The sequence below is a fragment of the Phycodurus eques genome, chromosome 8 (genome assembly GCF_024500275.1).
Source record: "Phycodurus eques isolate BA_2022a chromosome 8, UOR_Pequ_1.1, whole genome shotgun sequence".
Taxonomy (NCBI): Eukaryota; Metazoa; Chordata; class Actinopteri; order Syngnathiformes; family Syngnathidae; genus Phycodurus; species Phycodurus eques.
In genome coordinates, this window is record NC_084532.1 from 13,924,606 (window position 1) to 13,944,139 (window position 19,534).

A 19,534-nucleotide genomic window follows, 5' to 3' on the forward strand; every position below is an offset into this window, starting at 1 on the left:
TGAGAAAAGGGTCACTTTTGTCAAATGATGTAACTATAAACGTACTACTGATGGCAAAGGAAAACTTCGATGACAACCATAGAATTAGAAATGTCACTTGTAGCAACATAATCACTCAACAATGATTATAAAAGAAGATGCACTCACGCTCTTCACATACTCTCTGTTTTCTTTGTGTTTGTATGTTTGTCATCAAAGTTATTGGTGAGAATGTAAGTTGTTGATGTGTCTGGTCAATAAAAACCGGAATGGATTTATTACATTTACATTGTTTCATAGGGGAATTTTTTATTTTAAATTGTGCTCAATCTTGGAATTACCATTATACAGTTGATATAAAAAGTCTGCAACCCCCTGTTCAGATGCCAGATTTGTGAAATATAAAAAATGAGACTAGGAAAAATAATTTGAATACTTAAACCTTTAATGTGACCCATAACCTTTACAACACAATTGAAAAAAGAAAAATATTTTCAAGAGGGGAAGCAAAAACTAACAACTGAGATGTGGTTGCACACCCTCTTGAAATTGGGGATGTGCCTGTTTTCAGAATTGACCAGTCACATTCAAACTCATATTAAATTGGAGTCAGCACTCACATGCTACCATTTAAAGTGCCTCTGATTAACCCCAACTAAGGTTCATCTGTTCTAGTAGGCTTTTCCTGTTCCACAGCTTCAGATGGATCTAGTTCTTTAAAGGTATCAAGTCAGTCGGAACTTTATTTGGGGTTAATCAGAGGCAGGTATGTGATGCCCCGTTTATCGTGAGTTTGAATACAATTGGTTAATTCTGAACACAGCCACATCCCAAGTAATAATGGGTGTGCACAATTTATTTTCCCCCTCCCTAAAAGAGTATTTCTTTTCTTTCTCAATGGAGTCATAACAGGTTAAAGGTTACATTAATGGTGGAAAAAGTCTTGAAATTACATATCTCTGTCCCATTTTTTTTTAGATCGCAAAAACCTGGCCTTTGAACAGCGTCATGTCGACTTTTACATCAATTGTATGTAAGAAAGATGCAGTTCCCCCAATGAATTGCCACCTGCCTGCCTCCCTCCAGGCTTCTTTCCTTCCAGAATCTCTCTGCAAATGTGAAAGGTCTGTAGACTGTAATCAGGGTCTTCGATGTGAAGGGGATCTAGGCTAAGCAGGGAGCTTAGTGGTGAGGGAGGGATGCAAAGAAAATGAGTGAGTCAGGTACAGCACGAATGTGTGTTGATTAAACTTCTCTGGGGGGGTTTTCCACTGAAGTTCAATTCCCCTACAATCCTTAATACAAATGTGCATTTTTTATAATCTTCCCACATAAATTCACTTTTCAAGTCATCATTTAACACATATATAATACAATATGTTTATTATCTTACTTTGTAATTTATATAACATTGTTTGTTTCTCAGGAATCGTTCAACCCGTTGTCCTACTTTGACTACTGAAAAACCACTCAGATTGAGAGATTCCTCGTTGTGAAAATTGCCTAGTAATCTTACTTGATGAACACTTTTAATGCAATGGTGGTTGAGAGGCAAAAGCATTTCATGATATGATACATAGTGTCAAAGAAGTGCTTTCCTTTTCTGCTAACACCTTAGGCGATGCAAAGAAAGGATCAGTGGTGGGTTCTCTCATCAGCTTTCTTTTTTTCTTTCTTTTTTTCCAAAAAGTGCAACAGTGCATACGAACAAGAGAAAAAAGTCTGGCATCTGAGGAAGTTATTCCTCGCCTGTATATTGGAGTCCCATCACAGCTATCACCGTCTTCTTTCTTGGCCCAGTCTTTCTGCTTCATCTTTCATGCATAAAAAACATTTTTTTCTCCCTTGCCAACTTGTTGAAGTCACTGAGAAAGATTTGGCTCTGTCTATAAAAAGGTGGCTGTGTGGTCTCGCACCAGCCACTCCAACACGTATATACTTGCTTCAGCAACCTTATATGAAGCGTTGCCCTCTGTGATATGTAATTTAGACTTAAATGCCGACATGTTAAGACCACTGAGGATAGAGGTAGACATGTAGTTTAACATTTATAATTGACTGAGAAGAGTCTGCCCCAGGATGCAGGTGTGTGTGTGTGTGTGTGTGTAGTTGTGTGTGTGTGTGTATGTCCGTTGATGTGTTCATGTGTGTGTACACTCGACTGTATGTGTGAGTGTAAACTATAAACATATCAATAGGATTCTATACATTTAGGTTCCTTTACATAGAAACTTGAAGTCAACCTCTTCAGTGAACCTCTCTGACATTGTCTACCTTTACTTTTTATAGGCGGACATTTTACATATTCGATAGTTTTATATTACCAGTACAATGCTTTATACTGTACATTTCGTTGTATGTTGTTTGGATATTTCATTCATACTTTATATTTTACGTCCTCATTTCCACCTTTTATTTAAAATGATAAATGACAATGTCATATTTACAACTGTGGAAGATTTGAGGTGTATAATTTTTCAGGAAAAGAAACTGTAATACAAAAAAGGGAGCTACTTCCTATATTTCCATTCAGAATTGAGCGACATTAATGGTTTTAATACTGAAAGAAAATGGTAACCACAAAATTGACTGACTTCCTGTTAAATGGAAAGGAACGTATCACCGGTACATATTATTGTTCTAATCCAATAAACGACAAAGGAAAATCCTAATCAAATAACAGATTTTTTAGTGTGTGTGTATATATATATATATATATATATATATATATATATATATATATTACATTAGTGTGCCACAGCACTCTGGTTGGGAATCACCAAGTTAGGAGGTCTGTCTTTGAGGGTTTGCACCTTTTCATGTGGAGTTTGCATGTTCTCCCTGTTCTTGCTTGGGTTTTCTTGGGGTACTCCAGCTTCTTCCCAAATTGTAAAAACATTTGTTAGGTTTAGTTTATTAGGTTATTTAGTTTATGGACAATGTGCACATACATTAATCAATATCGATAAACATGAAAATATGTGGCATCCCCTGTTTGGAGTTCGCCTGCTCTTCCCGTGCCTGCATGGGTTTTCTCTGGGTACTCCCATTTCCTCCCACATCCCAAAAACATGGATAGTATGTTAATTGAAGACTCTAAATTGCTCATAGGTGTGAATATGAGTGCAAATGGTTGTTTGCCTATGTGTGCCCTGCGATTGGCTGGCGACCAGTTCAGAGTGTACCCCACCTCTCACCCAGATTCAGCTGGGATAGGCTACCCTAGTGAGGTTAAGCAGTGTGGAAAATTGATGGACGGCTGGATGGATGAAAAGATGCTTGCACCAGATTTAGCAGAAAGCTAATTTCCATTTGTAGTGCAAAAAATGGAATAATGAAAAAAATAAATAAATCGGGGTGCACAATGACAAACACAAACTCATAAAATTTACAGTAAAACTGCATCATAGATAAAATTATCAAAACATACAGTGCAAGAAACGGGACAATGTAAAAGGCCAAATAAAGAATAACCAGTTCACAATATGACAACAGACTTTAACACCCTGTCCATTGGTCTGTCATAGGTGTGAATGTGAGTGTGAATGGTTGTTTGTCTATGTGTCCTGCAATTTTATGGATGGATGGATGGATGGATGCATGCATGTAAGGGTGGGTGGATATGTTTTAGATAAAAACAGAAAACCACCAGAGAACAAAACCAGAGAGTTCACTGCCACTGTACAAGTCCTGACGGCTGCTCTAATCACTGTCTGTATGCACCTTTGCGTGGATAGAGGGGCCACAGTGAAAACAGCCATCAGCTATTTTCACTTATTTTACAGGGGAGCTAATTTCACTTTCCCAGCATGATTTGGACTTTCTGTCAGGGGCCGACCCATGACGAATGGACAGAGGAACATGCTTTGTAAGATATTGTGTCATGGTCATGCATGCCGCCAGTGGTATTCCCAGCTCATGTGGTGTTGGCCTCTTTTACCCGGATCGCAGCTCTACAGTACAGTTAGACCGCACTTTTCATTAAGCACTTGACTAACCATAAAGCCTTGTTGGCAACGGCTGAGCGGCTGGCAGAAAGAAGAGATGCAGTCATGAGGTTCAGGAGGTAAGAGTCGTTCGCCTGAAATGTGATTCCTCTGGCCGTGTTGAACAAGAGTCGGCTCAAATCACCTAATTTCACACGTTAACTCTTGTGCTTGCGCAGAGGAGAAGCATTTCCATCCTGCAGGCGGTCTGTGCTAACTCATGGCAGAAAAATGCTAAACATGGAAAAAAAGCCAAGTTGTTTTGGTGAAAGGGGAAATATTGGTCAGTTTTAAATGCAAAGCTAGAGAAGGGAGGTGGACATGGAAATGCAACCATTTCCCACTCATATGAAGCAGAGCACATCAAGAATCATTCTCAATCATTCTCAAGAATAGCATGGATTGTCTTTTCGAGGGGCAGGGGGAAGAAATGGAAAGAGAAGTGGTCATGGTTTGTCTTGAGGTGGATGCCAACAAAAATGCTGTAGCAGTTTTGCCTCCTACTCATTTTTCTCCCATATTTAAGCCAGCTGCATGCTGCTGGTAGACATTTACCACATCAAGGGCCCATTCAAGTTTCTATCACTCGCATTTGTGAGAGGGGGGAAAGGGGAGGACTGCATTAAAGTAACCCCTTTAAAACAATAAAAGAGGGTGGAGAGGGGCTGTGATGCTACAGTACTCCTGTGTGGTCTCTCTCTCTCTCTCTCTCTCTGTCTCTCTCTTTCTCCCTCTCTCTCAACATTCTCTCTCTCTCTGGTTCCTCCTTCACTCACATTCTCTCCAAGCCTATGAGCTGGCGAGGGCCCTTCCTTACTACACACCCTGCGGGGCTTTAAAAAGGGAGGTCTCACTCTCCATGCGCTTCTGCCTTTTTGGTTTTGCCAATCTCTTCTGAAAACCAGTTGTCTCCAGCCTCTTCAGCCTCCAGGTCACATCACACCAGGGATGCAGACACCACATCGCTGGCCCCAGAATCTCCCATTCATTCTTCTGGGAACTATGTTGCTGGCAGGACATTGGGCTGCTGTGGAGAGCCAAGGTGAGGAGTCAACAGGGATACTAGTGGTCCCTGTGGTTGGGCTATTTCTAGCACTGTGTGTTCAGATGCAGGTAAACTCAACAAGGCAGTGTGTGTGAGGACAGACTCTGCCTCAGAACAGAATGCACAAACTCAGGTGTGTAAGCAAAGACAGACGTCAGCAATCCTGCTGATGGATAAAAATGGTGTGGCGCATATTTTTTTTACTGTGTTTAGCTGTTTACGGAAAGTGGTCCAATGTTAACTGTTAATATTTATTTTTAGTATCTATGCGTCTTCATGGACAGAAAATGTTGTTTTAGTTTGATTGCATTCAAGTTGAAATGCACAGCAGGTGGGTAGTTTAAGTTTAGCTAGAACGTTCTGTTAGTACACTAGACGAGACTGTTAATATCAATCCTCCTACACATGCATTTATCCAATTCTTGGTCATCTTCACAGTCCTGTATGAACATGAAAGAGAACCAGCTTACTGGGATGCCCAGGCGAAGGCGACACTGGATGCTGCGTTGCAACTCCGCCCTCGGGAGCACCAGGCCAAAAACGTCATCTTGTTCCTCGGAGATGGTAGAGTTACTTTAAAAGAAATATTCGGTCAAAAAGCTAATGCAGTCTCGTTGGAGGGTGAATTCAAAATACAGCATGACAGACTACAGAAAAGTAGAGTTCATCTTTGAAAACAGGACAATGTGTATGTGTGGGTAGTAGATAAGTACTCGTTCACGTAGAATTGAGTGGATTTGGATGGACTAAGAGAGCCATGTGCCTGTGCTCAGCAAGAAAATGACAGCCAAACGACTAACCATTGAGAACATATTGTGGGAAGTTGATAGAGGTTCAGCGTTCCAGTACGCTGATTAACAGGATTAATTCCAATAAATACGGCTCTTGGTGGAGTGAATGAAAAAGGCCAATGTGAAATAATGGCTGGCGCACAAACGTGCACCTGAATTTGAAGTCCACCTCAGGGATACAGACAAAAGTATACACATGGCCATTGTACCTAAAGCCAAACCAAAAAAAGCATGTGGAGTGTATCTCCCCTTGGCAGATATAACAGCTTCCACAAATCTGGGAAGAACAAAGATAACATAGAGTGAGTTTGTGAAAATATGTATTCAATATATCAAGTAAATTTATTCATTCATCATTCAAGATTCAATTTGTCTGGTCACTGATGTTGGACACAAGAACTTCACTCAACCTCATTCACTGTTGTAGTTCATTACAAATGTATTTGATGGGGTTGAGACTCAGGGCTCTCATGTTCTTCCTCATCAACCTCATCTAATCATGCCTTTATAGACCTTGCCTTGTGCATTGGGGAATAGTCAGGCTGGACCAGAAAAAGCCCTTATCCAAAATGGCATTTAATTGGGGCTTGAAGAGGTTCTCAAAGTATTTCTAATCCATTAAGTCTATTTTACAGCTCAATCTTAGTATGAATGTAGTTAATTGTTTATCCCTATTATTAGTCATATGTCCACCATACTGACCAGCATTTTGTTAGAAAAGGGAAAGGGCTGTGATTAAAAAGATCCCAATAACCTAAACAATTGCTTATATTTATCAGTTGGCCATACAATATAAATGCAGATTACCCAGTATGTCAATCAGGGATGAGGACGTCTTTGCCGCAGGATCTTAGGATATGGAGCGACAATTCAAGTGGCAATGCCGAATAGTGCAGCCATGGTTGTCAGATTAGATCTGCAAGATGTGACCTCTTTCAACAACGGAACTCAAGTGATGACTGTTACCAATGGGAGAAAAGTTCCCTTCTAATTCGGAATTGCATATTTACTGCTGTTATGCATTTTCTATGTATTTATTTATTACTATTATTATTATTATTTGTAGGTGTTCCCGCTACTTGAGCATCTGTTTTAAATAAAAGCTTTTCAGGGTGATCATTGATGAGTTAGTTTTGTTTCACCAGTAACACAATCACAAGTCGGTTTTTACATGTATGATGTTAAGTGTGAGTTCTGGACATCATAATGGGGAGAATCCAATAGTTGACCAAAAAGATGAAGTACACTATTCACATATGGATCAGATACAAAACTTTGGCATTATTCATCACAAAACATAAATTTTTAGGTGAGAAGTCTTGAAACAGACTTAATAGACAGAAATAAATAAGCCTTGGCATCTGATTGCAAACTTTTGCTTGCAATAATTGCAGGAAGGAATTGACATAACATTTTTGCAGTCTTCTTTTGTCATGCTTTTCCAGACTTTCAGTGTAGCCTCCTTCAATGTTGTTTGTTTCCCTTCAGTTTCTTCTATTCTTTTTGATAAGACTGTATGTCTTGCATCATCTACTGTACTTCTCTGTTTACTTTATATTTCCTGATGTCTTGTGCAAACAATAGATGGTGATACATCTATTCCTGCTCTGTGGAGGTTATTGCGCCCACTTTCTTTACAGCTCTCACAATGTTTCTGTCATCATGTACTGTTGTTTTCCTTGGTGCACCCATGCAACATCTGTTACTTTGTACACCAGTGGTTTCTTTGGAAATTCTAAATGGTTGTACTGACTGGCCATATTTGTGCAATGACTGATTTTTCCATCTTCTCTAATCTTGACAGTTGCTTGTTTTTTTTTTTTATATTCTTTGACAGCTCTACTGCTATGGTTTTCATGTTGGTTCCACCTCTACCTAGTGTAAATGTAGTCTTTACAGGTAAAACCCAAATGCGAAACTGATCATAGACATTCTATTCAATGTTTGAATAATCAATGTAATAGGATCCACATGGGCAACAAACCAGACCTACTGTGTCAGTACATGGCAAATGGTTGGAGTTAAACAAAAGGTACTATCTTTCTTATTGGCGTTGGTGTCATCCAATAAGTCACCACCTCACTCGGTTTTGTGTCGCGTGTGGGTCCACATAGCATAGCGGTCTAGCGGGCTAGTGCTCTAGCAAGCTAGTGAGCGGACCGGTGGCCGGGTCATGTGGAATGACGGTGCTCAGTATTTGTATAGTGGGGGGAGGGCCGACTTATGCCACAAAGCGGAAGTGCATATTTGGGCTTGGTTTTGGCCACGTCCCAAAAATCTGGACAATTGAAATGGTGAAAAATAGTTTCATGCTATATCTCAACAATTCAGTACTAAGTTGTTCTCAGTCTTTGCACATGCTTTCAGCACTTATCTTCAAACACATTGAATGTGTTTAGAAACAAATCACTGAAATCACTTACAGGTTCTTTAACTGATCCAGATGTAAATACCTGGAAATACTGTCAAGCTGAAAAGTAGTCTTCCATATATTTACTTGAGCAAGAAAGTTTCCAGTGAAAAAAACTATTCAAGTAAAGAGTAACTGGTAAGGTCTGATAGAAAGAAAAAAAAATCTGAGCATGAAAATCAAATAAAATGAAAATTAAAAATATATGGGAGTCCAAAAACACCTGCCACCATTTAAGTGGCCAAAAACCAACAACACATGCACCAGGGTCTACAGAAACATGTTTTTTGTGAGAGAGAGAGAGAGAGAGAGACAGAGAGAGAGAGAGAAAGAAAGAGAGAGAGAGAGAGAGAGAGAGAGATTACAGCATAGCACATAACCCAAAATATGCCTGTTTTACAGTGATTTATGACAATAAAATAGGGCTAATGTTGCCATATGCACTGCTGAAACAACAATACAAATATCTGCAATTTACCGCAAGGTGCTTTCTCAAGTTAGAAGTGGGCTGAAATGTCCATGTTTCTGCAGCCTACAGTTCATCATAAACCTGTTGTTTTTCAGAGTCTCTGAAGTAAACACTCACACAGCTGATTTTTTTTCAAAAATGTGTTACTATGATTGGCCTACAAAGGCTTTGTGTGCAGTCATGTGACTGCCTTGTGCTGTCTGATTGGTGAATTGGAGTCAAATGACACTAGTGATCACGTCGGATTGGCGCAACGGCACCCTATACGGAAGTCGAAGATTAAATCTAAAAAATGGATCGTGCACGCAATAATGGATAAATAAAAGTAGCGATCGGCAGGTCGATCGATGGGATGGAGTAAAACTCAATAAATTAAAATTCAAACTACACTGACACGTACAATTAATCCAAAATGTTCCTTGAGTAAATGTAACGGAGTAAATGTAGCTTGTTACCACTCACCACTTCAAAGCAGTAACACATTTTGACACGACTTATTCTTTAAACAGTGGTCTTAATACTTGCCAAATGCTGCTCTCTGTGAAAACCACTGACTTAAATGTGCAGGTCTGTTTGTACTTTCAGTTGATGTTAATGGCATTCACTTTGTTTACTTGGAAGACGGTCAAATCCTCTTTTTACCTCAATTTGACAGGAATAGTCTTGAGTTCTTCAATTTTTTTTTTCTATTCAAACAAGAGGGCAAATGTCTGGTTTTGATTTTGGATGCTCATAAACTGAGGACAACTTTGGGAACTTTTGAGGGTCAAAGAGGTCATTATCTGACAAAAATAAACAAAAGAATAACCTGAAAATAAATGTAATCATCATGATCATCATCCTTCCGTCTTTAACAAAGTCTTCAAATGTGTCATTAATCAAAAATAAATAATTACAGTAATACACTCAATGGAAGACTAAAAGGCATGTTAAAAAATAATTATGATTTTATAACTCTGTACAATACGCCATAATGTTCTTTTTAAACTCAGAAGAGGAACCTATGACTCTGATTTGGCTTATTCAAGTGCTGTATGTCTACTTTCCCACAAACCATATTTTCCTGTTTGTGACGTTAGATTCTTTTAGCCTGTTTGCATCATTCAAATATCCTCAAATAAAGCATCGAACAGTATTTTTGTGTGCTTATGTTCATAATGTTTTATCTTTTATGCACAGTGTTGATTTTTTTTTATTATTATTTAAACACAACAGTGATAAGTGTAAACTCAGTTAGCGAAGCAAAACAAAATCAAACAGCAACTCAATAACCTGTCAATCACTGTCTTCCAGGGATGGGAGTGTCCACTGTGTCAGCAGCTCGGATTCTGGAAGGTCAAATGGAAGGCAATGCAGGGGAGGAGACGGTACTGGCCATGGACACCTTTCCATATGTGGCACTCTCTAAGGTGTGAAGTGAAAACACAATTAGGGCTGTCACTATCAAATATTTTTAGAATTGATTCTCCTATAGGTTATTGATCGAATCGCCCCTGCCCAAAAAATATTTTTTTTCTTCTTTTTTTTTATTTTTATTTTTTTTACTACTAACTTGCATTCTATTCTCATTTATGATAGATTTACTTCTATCCTTAAACTGCATATTTCAGTACTGAGTGTATGGTTTAAATTTGGTGGACACTGTGAGACAGTCAAAAGATAAATGCTAAATGGTTAGCAATCACTATTAGCATTAGTGGGCTTGCGATTACCATTTTAGGTCAAAAACACTAACGTCCATTCATCTCACTCATACATCATGTTATATGTACAGTACATTACACCTAACAGTGTCTTAAAAATCACTTACAGACGCTCCTCTGTTGTTTTTGACAAAGTTTATCAGAATCAGAATCAGAATCATCTTTATTTGCCAAGTATGACCAAAAACACACAAGGAATTTGTCTCCGGTAGTTGGAGCTATTATCACTAGCCCAACACTGCGTCCGTCTGCAATAAATGTCTGTGTGAAACATGGGTTCCTGCAGCGCAAAAATGGTTACGGGCAGAACTCTTTTGTTTGTTTGTTTTGGTATCGGCGGAGCTTCGAGGCCGAAATTTTGCGTCAACCTATTATTGAAGTCGACCAAGGCCCGGTACACACATAAAGACACTCGGGCCTGTTTTTGTGCCGATTTTGCCCGACCAAGCACATCAAACGGCAAACAATCTTATAAGTCTTATAAGTCAAAAATCTTATAAGATGATCCTATAAGATTGTTCTTTGATGTGTGTTAAGAGTGAATTCGTCCTGATTTTAGGGTCCAAAACAGGTCGGGGCCGACTAGCTTAAGTAAGGAACGTGTTCAATATTCATTACAAAAAGTCTTTCTGTGTAGGGGAGAGCCATGAATTGTAATGTGGATCGGAAGATAGCCAATCAAGAAGCACAGCGACTCAAGAAAAGGAAACGACTGCAAATAAAAATAAGCATGCCTTACCCGATGTCCTTTCTTTGTATAAAAGTGGGTTTCCCAGACGGGAAGAAGTATTTTGCAAAGCAAGTAATTTTTTATACGGCTGCCATCTCGGCAACCTTCTGGAACACTAGGGAAACATCGTCTCGTATCCGGAAGTGTTTCTTCGGTTTTGTGAGATCATGTGTGATCATGCAAGATTTCGAGTTCGGCATTTCAACAGAATGTTTATGTGTGTGATGTCTTGTGTTGAGGTTATAGGAGCACAACACACACAATACGACCAAAACTGTTTATGTTTGAGGTCTGTCACAGATTTAAAAAACTTTAAGAGTACAAAAATCTTTGTGTGTACCAGGCCCTAGCTGAGTTATTCGATTTTTTTCCCAGCCCTATTATAATCGTAATTATAAAGCAACACTACATATTTGATAAATATATCATAAAAACAAATATTTTTCCCCTATCATGTGCTGAATGTAATTTAATTCATACCTCGCTGGCACTGTCCATCAAAACTGAACATTATTTTTGTCAAGACAGCTCTTGAATTGGATCTTGTTAAATTGTGCAAGTGACGAGTTCATTTTTAATTTAACCACAATGTGGGAGATCTGGTCCAATGTATCCAGTACATGTGTGAAAGGAAGCTCAGTTGTTAATGTGTCTGTGTGTACGTTTTTTACATGATTAACTCCCGTTACATGTTGCCTCTTGACTCATACCTTCTCACTAAAACCTCAAGCTGGGTAAAGTCAACAATTTAAGTCAAAATCCTGACATTGTGGCAAAACAAGAGAAAATGGGTAGAAGGTAGGATCAAAGTTGAATCCAGCATCATAAGTCTTTAATTATGATAATCATAGAGAGAAGGAAAGTTCAAAGTTCTACTTTAGATGCTAAATATTTTCTCGTGTGCTAGGGCTAGTCTGTCTTTATCAGAAATATTATCTTTTTTAATGCAACTCACAATAGGGTTACTTTTTGGTAATGCAGCAAGAAAACCAAACACATTTTGAAAGGGAGAGCTGACTGACATACCAGCACAGTAAAAAAAAAAAAAAATGTCAGTGACGTTTTCCCAAGTTTAGTTAGAATGTATCTTGTTTTTAGCAAATGTATTTCTTCTCACCAGACCTACAGTGTAGACAAGCAGGTGGCAGACAGTGCTAGCACAGCTACAGCCTACCATTGTGGAGTGAAAGCCAACGCCAAAACTGTTGGACTGAGCGGCAATGCAGTGGCCTATGAATGTAACACCACCTTTGGCAACGAGGTCTACTCCGTACTGCGACGCGCAAAAGCCAAAGGTAAAGGTTATACAATAGAAATGCATGTGTCTTGTAATGGAAAGGGTCAGCAGGTTCATGTGATATGATTCTTATCTGCATAATAAGGTGAATAAAACCATCATCTGGTAAGCATGTTACTGTACAAACAACAGCTAAAGTTAAATTTTTAGAGTAAGCCTAACTAGGAGATCATTTTGTATTGCTTATCAAATGTCTGGAGGGCTATTAAAGAGCAGTTTTCATGATATTGATCTAGTCCTTGAGTATGATTGACTTTTTCTTAGCTTTCTAAAATACAGCCTGATATATATTTAGGTTAAACCTTGCTAAACTAGGATTACATTCCATAGCCAAAAAAGACAAAGGCTATATTGTTACTGCAGTAAGAATGCCCTATTCTGATTTAGTGCCGACTGCATATCCAATTTTATTGATTGTCTGTTCCTGATGTTTAAATTATCTATGTTTAATTTTACTGAAGACCTGAAACAACACACATACTGCATGCACATACTTGTAAAGCGTACTTTATTTACTTTATCCTCGTGGTCTTAAGCAAGACTGAAATTGTTTTTCCCTTTGCAAATTGGCTCTATCATATATGGGCAATTTCCCATGCAAACCTTTAAAGATAGCATTGCGCTTTAATACAATAAAGGTGCTCCACTTGCTAAAAAAAACAACCAAAAAAAACATTACCTGCTACTCAGCATGTCAGACATTATCAGCAGTCTACTTGCAGGTAAACACAAATAACAAATCATATTTTGTCTTCACTGTGCAGGTAAATCAGTTGGTATTGTGACTACCACTCGCGTCCAGCATGCATCACCAGCTGCTGCCTATGCCCACTCAGTCAGCCGTAGCTGGTACAGTGATGCGGATCTTCCCAGTAGTGCTCGTCATCAAGGGTGTGTGGACATCGCCACCCAACTTGTTACCAACGTTGACATTGACGTGAGATCATCTCAGTTATTTTTAAAAATATATATGAGGATTTTAGAGTAAAAAAATGTTTCCCCCCAAAATTATGAGCCATCGTTTTTGAATGTGGAATTGCATAGGCGGGTCGTACGGTTGCGCATCTGCCTCACAGTCAAAATGATTGGCTGGTGACCACTCTAGTGTGTACCTCAAAGTCAGTTGAAAATAAACTGTAGACAATTGTTGGATGGAGGAGTTTTGGATGGAGGAATTTTCACAGACATATTCACCCTTGCCTGATATTATATGGATTTTGTCGTCACATTCATACTATAGAAAATACTTTGTATAAAGTTTATTGCTTAGCGGTACAGGTGAATCTTTATTATTTTGTGGCTCTATTTTCTTACAGTGTAATGGGTGCGCAAGGACTTTGGTGCTCAAAGAACATGGGATAGACAGTCAGAAACATACAGTATTGTATTGTCATAATTATGAAAAGGGGTTTGATGCATTTAAGGCCTGTTTAGCATTTGTTGGGGTGGTTATTAAGCACTGGGGTTGTTGCTGCGCTTGACTCAATAAGATTTGACCAAATACTGTGAATATGACTTGCATATTCGTTCACAGTGTTCAGGCAGGTTACAAATACTTGCTCAGTTGACAACTGTGTCTATCAGCTGATCCAAAGCCAGCGTACAACAGCTTGTTAATCCATTTTTTCTTTTCAAGCCATCCAATTGGCTTGGCTAACCCCTTCGACACACTCCTTTGACTAACGTCATCCAGGAATCCTTATTCCAGGGCTATCACCTTGCCAACTCCTTTGTGTTTCCCTTCTTGACAAATTAAAAGCCACTTTTTAGTTTGCTTTCTTGGCGCTTGGTTTTCCAATGTATGTGTACAGTGGAAGGGCAGTATGCCATGTTGGAAAATATCAAAACCAGTTTATTGTGAAAAACAACCCATACAGTTTGAGGTTTCTTTACTTGGCTAAGGCATCTATTCCTGCTTGGCTAGAGTCAACATCCAACAGCTGTCATTAGTATCTTCTTTGACACAGAGTTTGTCTAATACTGCCACAAACATGAAACTGACATTGTACTGCCTCATTGGTTTATAAAGGTTATGCGTTAAAACAAGCGAAATAGCGTATTTTATATAGCATTTTGTGATTGAAAACAACAGCATCAATGACTTAAAGAACTGTTGTTTTTTTTAAGTACACAAACAATGGTGCATTGCTACATGAATGTAAAAAGACAATAGAACTGTTCAGTTTGTGTAGTCCAGTATATAACGACCTGACGTCCTTTTAAGGTGATCCTGGGAGGAGGGCGGATGTACATGACACCAAAAGGCACTTCGGACCCTGAGTATCCAACCTCCAACTCTCGCAAGGGGGACCGTAAAGACCGGAGGAACCTTATCGACGTCTGGTTGAATGCTAAACCTGTAGGGTCACTTAAAATGGCTTTAAAAATAAATAGTACCTTTTATGACACTCAATGAAATGACACAAAGTATATATTGTCAATGCTATTTCTTATGTGTACTCTAATGTGTCTTTCAGAACAAGAATTCCCACTATGTTTGGCACAGGAAGGAGTTTGATGAAATAAACATTAAAACTACTGACCGGCTCATGGGTGGGTAACTTTTAACTTGCACATACAAATAAGACGGACAAGCAGGCAAAATGCAAGCTTATACTTTGTACTACTATCAAGGCATTGGAAACATATTCTACACATGTCCAACATTTGCATATCTATGTCCAGCATACCTAGTTGTTGAGAGACAGAAATCTAGTTTATCTTATATTGTGAAACCTTTGCAAAGGTTCAGAAACGAAATGTCAACTTTCATCTTAACAGCTATATGAAGTCATCAAGGTTTGACACTGTAAATTGATAGCTGTGTGTCATTAACTCCTTAAAATGGTGATAAGAACCTTAGGGCATGTTTCTTGCTCTGACTAAATGCACTGTGCACCATCTTGTTTCCTTCCGTTTGACCAAATAAACAACCTTCTGAGAAACTTTTAAATAATATTCACATTATTGTCGATGAAAAGGCTAAGTAGTCACTCATTCTTTATCACCTGCCTGTTACTCATTACAAACAGTTGGAAGCGCAGGTTTATGATGTTGTTACATCACAATTTCTGGTAACTTAACCCTATACTTTGCATTTGTACAAGCAGTGAACGGGAACCTGTCACTTATCCATTTATAACTATTTATAGAGGCACTAGCTGTTGGCTTTCAGTGGTCACTAGTAGTTCAATGTTCATTTTCAGCCATTTTAGATTGTATGACACTATGGGAGAATACCATGGGCCAAATATAATTTTACTGTATTTTCAATGTGTTCTTCTGTTGTCATTATAGTGCAACACAATTAAAACTCTCACCGTCCTTGCCTGTGAACAACTTGGCATTTGCAGCCAACCCTGCCAATGTCACCTGTTAACGTTTTTCCTAGCATTCACTTTGCTTTCTCTAGCTTATGTTTCCACCACCTAAACTTTTTGGGAGTTGCAAAATATATAAATAATTAAATTAATATCCATCCATCCTTTATCAACATGGCTTATCCTGTTTAGGGTTGCGGGGCGCTGGAGCCTATCCCAGCTGACTTTGGGCGAAAGGCGGATTACACCCTGAACTGGTCGCCAGTCAGTCGCAGGGCACATATAGACACGGACAACCATTCGCACTCACATTCACACCGTCACTGAGTGGGAACTGAACCCACGCTGCCCGCACCAAAGTCAGGCGAGTGTGCCACTACATCATCAGTGACCCAATAAATAAATAAATATTCATCTTCCGTGCCAATAAAAACCCTCTTAAAGCAAATGTCAATGTTTGTTCAGTCATTCTTTTACTGATCTAAAATGTACATATATGATGAAATATTTGAAATACTACTCAAAACAGCATCTAGAATCTCACCTTTTTTGTGTGTTCCAGGTCTGTTTGAGCCAAAGGATATGCGATTTGAGGTTTTCCGAAATACCACCCGTGACCCCTCTATTGTAGAGATGACAGAGAAAGCCATTCAAATCCTGAGCAAGAATCCAAAAGGCTATTTTCTTTTTGTGGAAGATGAGTGGTTAATACTAACTATATAAGAAGGATGTCTCACTACATAATGGAACTTCTGGAACTGAGATACCATACCTTTATAAATACACAGAATGCATAACATTATGGACAGAAGTATTGAGAAATATCTAATCAATCAATCAATTAACCAATTGGCATTTGGGCTCAAACTCTTGAGTTGCGTCTGAATCTTAACTCTTCACCTTACCAAGAAATTTTGGAACATTCAATGCTTCAATTGTAGTAAAGGTTCATGTTTATAGCCAAAACATGATTTGGAACTATTGACTTAGAGCAAGGCGGCACGGTGGACGACTGGTTAGAGCGTCAGCCTCACAGTTCTGAGGAGCGGCGTTCAATCCCCGGTCCCGCCTGTGTGGAGTTTGAATGTTCTCCCCGTGCCTGCGTGGGTTTTCTCCGGGCACTCCGGTTTCCTCCCACATCCCAAAGACATGCATGAATTGGAGACTCTAAATTGCCCGTAGGTGTGAATGTGAGTGCAAAAGGTTGTTTGTTTGTATGTGCCCTGCGATTGGCTGGCATCCAGTTCAGGGTGTACCCTTCCTCCTGCCCGATGATAGCTGGGATAGGCTCCAGCACACCCGCGACCCGAGTGAGGAGAAGCGGCTCAGAAAATGGATGGATGGACTTAGAGCAAATGAATGTTGGTGCCAAATAATCACAACAGTATAACAAAACAAAACAAGAACTAAAATAATATATTCTTTCTTGTTTCCCGTTACGAGGGAGAATCGATCATGGACACCACGATGGCATAGCCAAACTTGCACTGACAGAGGCTGTGATGTTTGACCGAGCAATTGAACGAGCTTCGCAGCTCACCAGAGAATCTGATACATTGACTGTTGTCACGGCTGACCACTCTCATGTCTTCACTTTTGGCGGCAACACACCCCGCGGAAATCCAATTTTTGGTATGAATCATTTAAATTCATGATCCGTTTGACCAGTACATTATTATTCTCATTTACCACCATTTTCTTTTTGCGACCCAGGGCTAGCACCAAAAAAAGCAGATGACCAAATGCCTTTCACCAGCATCCTGTACGCAAATGGGCCTGGTTATGTGCATATAAATGGAACCAGAGGGAACATCACGATGGTGGATTACTGTAAGGACATGATAATAACTTTCAGATGCAGAACTTGTCTGTGCTTGGGTATATTGATTTAATTACAGCTTGCTTTTAATCACTGGGATGCAAAAGTTCAGCTATAATATTTATAGGATTCACTGTCCCGCGCTCTGTTTTGTCTTAAACTCCTCTGTGTAAAAGTGCAGTATATGTACCTACAAACTATTTGTGTTTCTTTGTGGAACACTGGACATGCACTGACCCATTTCCTCCTTCTCCTGTTCTGCACCATTTGACTCAGTCATTGCATTATATACTCTTTGTATATTACTCTTTCTTGGGATGAATAATTTTCACAAGCCCTCAATTTGGCTGCCTGAAAAAAATACACATACTAAAACCATTTGTTTTGACAGGCACAACACATCTGGTACGTTGGTTAACTTGTGACTACAACTGAGGGATTCCTTTGTCAAATGTATAATACTGTATTTGTCTGGAGAATTTGTATATTGGCAGATTATTTTGATAACGGTATGACTTCGGCTTATATTTATATACTTCTTTATATATATGTGATTCACTTATGGAAAATGCTATTGAGAGAGAGAGAGAGAGAGAGAGTTAGGCTGATTTGATTTGCCGAACGTTGGTTCTGCAGTCCACAGATGCAGAGACAGCTGTGCATTCGTGTCTAAAAATACACCGTGTCCAAAAGGCCCCATGTTAGATTTCCCCAACTGGCATAAAGATATGGGCTAGGGTAGTGACTGAGTGGCACTGGAATGGATCATACTTGCACTGGCAAATGAGGCTCGCAATTATGGTTGAAAAGCAAAGCAGTTAATTATCTTATTGGCAAATGCAAGATTTTGACTTAAGACGGAGATTTATGGTGTTTCTGTGCTTTCTTTGTGGTTTCACAAGGGTAGCGCTCAGTTACATTCACCTCTCTACTCATTTTATTTGCAGATGACGAGGAGTACATGCAGCAGGCGGCTGTCCCACTTGATGCTGAAACACATGGTGGCGAGGATGTCGCCATTTATGCCAAAGGCCCCATGGCTCACCTGTTCCATGGGGTGAAAGAACAGAACTATGTGGCTCATGTTATGGCCTATGCTGCCTGTTTGGAACCCTACAAAGACTGTCCCCCTCAACCTCATTCTCACACATCTGCTGCATGTGTGAGCACACCCTCAAACCTAATGTTTGGATTAATCAGCCTCCTCTGGCTGTCCAGATGACATCAACACAAAAACACATGCATCAGTTCATACGTCTTTAATAATGCAAGTACCTGGCATGCTTGCAGCAGACACATTATGCAATAATTAAAGTAAATGTGTATAGATCCATCTTATTTTAAAATTCAAGCAACTATTTTATTTCAAGCAATATTGTCATATTATGTTGGCAACAAATAATGTGCTTGTCAGGTTTCTATCCTTCTCTCATCACTCAGATTTTTTACACATGAATCTGAGGCTGACACACCAAGAATAACTTGAAGGCAACAAGGAGGCTGAAGGATCACTGTTCAGTTTGTTGATGCACATGTTGACACTGAATGGAGCACTGGACTCTGAACCAGGAGCCATCTTGCCATGCCAACCTGGAACACCAATAGACCTTAAGAATTTAAAATGGTACTGTATGTCTTTCCAGGTTTTTAGGATGATTATTTTTTCTTTAATGTAATGGTGTCAAATCTGGACCTCATTGGCACCACAGTTAATTTGTTTGTTTGTCCAAGTTGCTGTTACTAATCTATTTTAATTTTCCATGAATGTATTTTCTATGCAAAATGTATATTTATACACTTTTTTGCAGAATGTTTGATATAAGAATAAACAGTATTAATGGTCCCTTAATTATTAATTTTGTTCTTTAAGCTTGCTTCAGCGGCACGGTGGCCGACTGGTTAGAGCGTCAGCTTCACAGTTCTGAGGACCTGGGTTCAATCCCCGGTCCCGCCTGTGTGGGGTTTGCATGTTCTCCCCGTGCCTG

The 19,534-nt window shown here is 39.3% G+C and overlaps 1 protein-coding gene across 1 annotated transcript; it reads left to right on the forward strand.

Moving 5' to 3' along the window:
- Positions 1-4,967: 4,967 nt before the first annotated feature.
- Positions 4,968-19,303, forward strand: alpi.1 (alkaline phosphatase, intestinal, tandem duplicate 1). Its single transcript, XM_061684183.1, has 11 exons — positions 4,968-5,007; positions 5,449-5,574; positions 9,974-10,089; positions 12,234-12,408; positions 13,175-13,347; positions 14,635-14,769; positions 14,888-14,963; positions 16,293-16,427; positions 17,171-17,362; positions 17,444-17,560; positions 18,497-19,303. Exons 1-11 carry the CDS (start codon positions 4,968-4,970, stop codon positions 18,769-18,771), a joined length of 1,560 nt encoding a protein of 519 aa, XP_061540167.1. The 3' UTR covers positions 18,772-19,303.
- Positions 19,304-19,534: the final 231 nt, after the last annotated feature.

What these genes read in the sequence shown, in the direction of transcription:
- alpi.1 (XM_061684183.1), top strand. Translation starts at nt 4,968, where the DNA reads ATGTTGCTGGCAGGACATTGGGCTGCTGTGGAGAGCCAAG. An exon ending in CATCTTGTTCCTCGGAGATG is followed by an intron (nt 5,575 to 9,973) that starts GTAGAGTTACTT and finishes ACTGTCTTCCAG; the next exon opens with GGATGGGAGTGTCCACTGTG. An exon ending in GCGACGCGCAAAAGCCAAAG is followed by an intron (nt 12,409 to 13,174) that starts GTAAAGGTTATA and finishes TTCACTGTGCAG; the next exon opens with GTAAATCAGTTGGTATTGTG.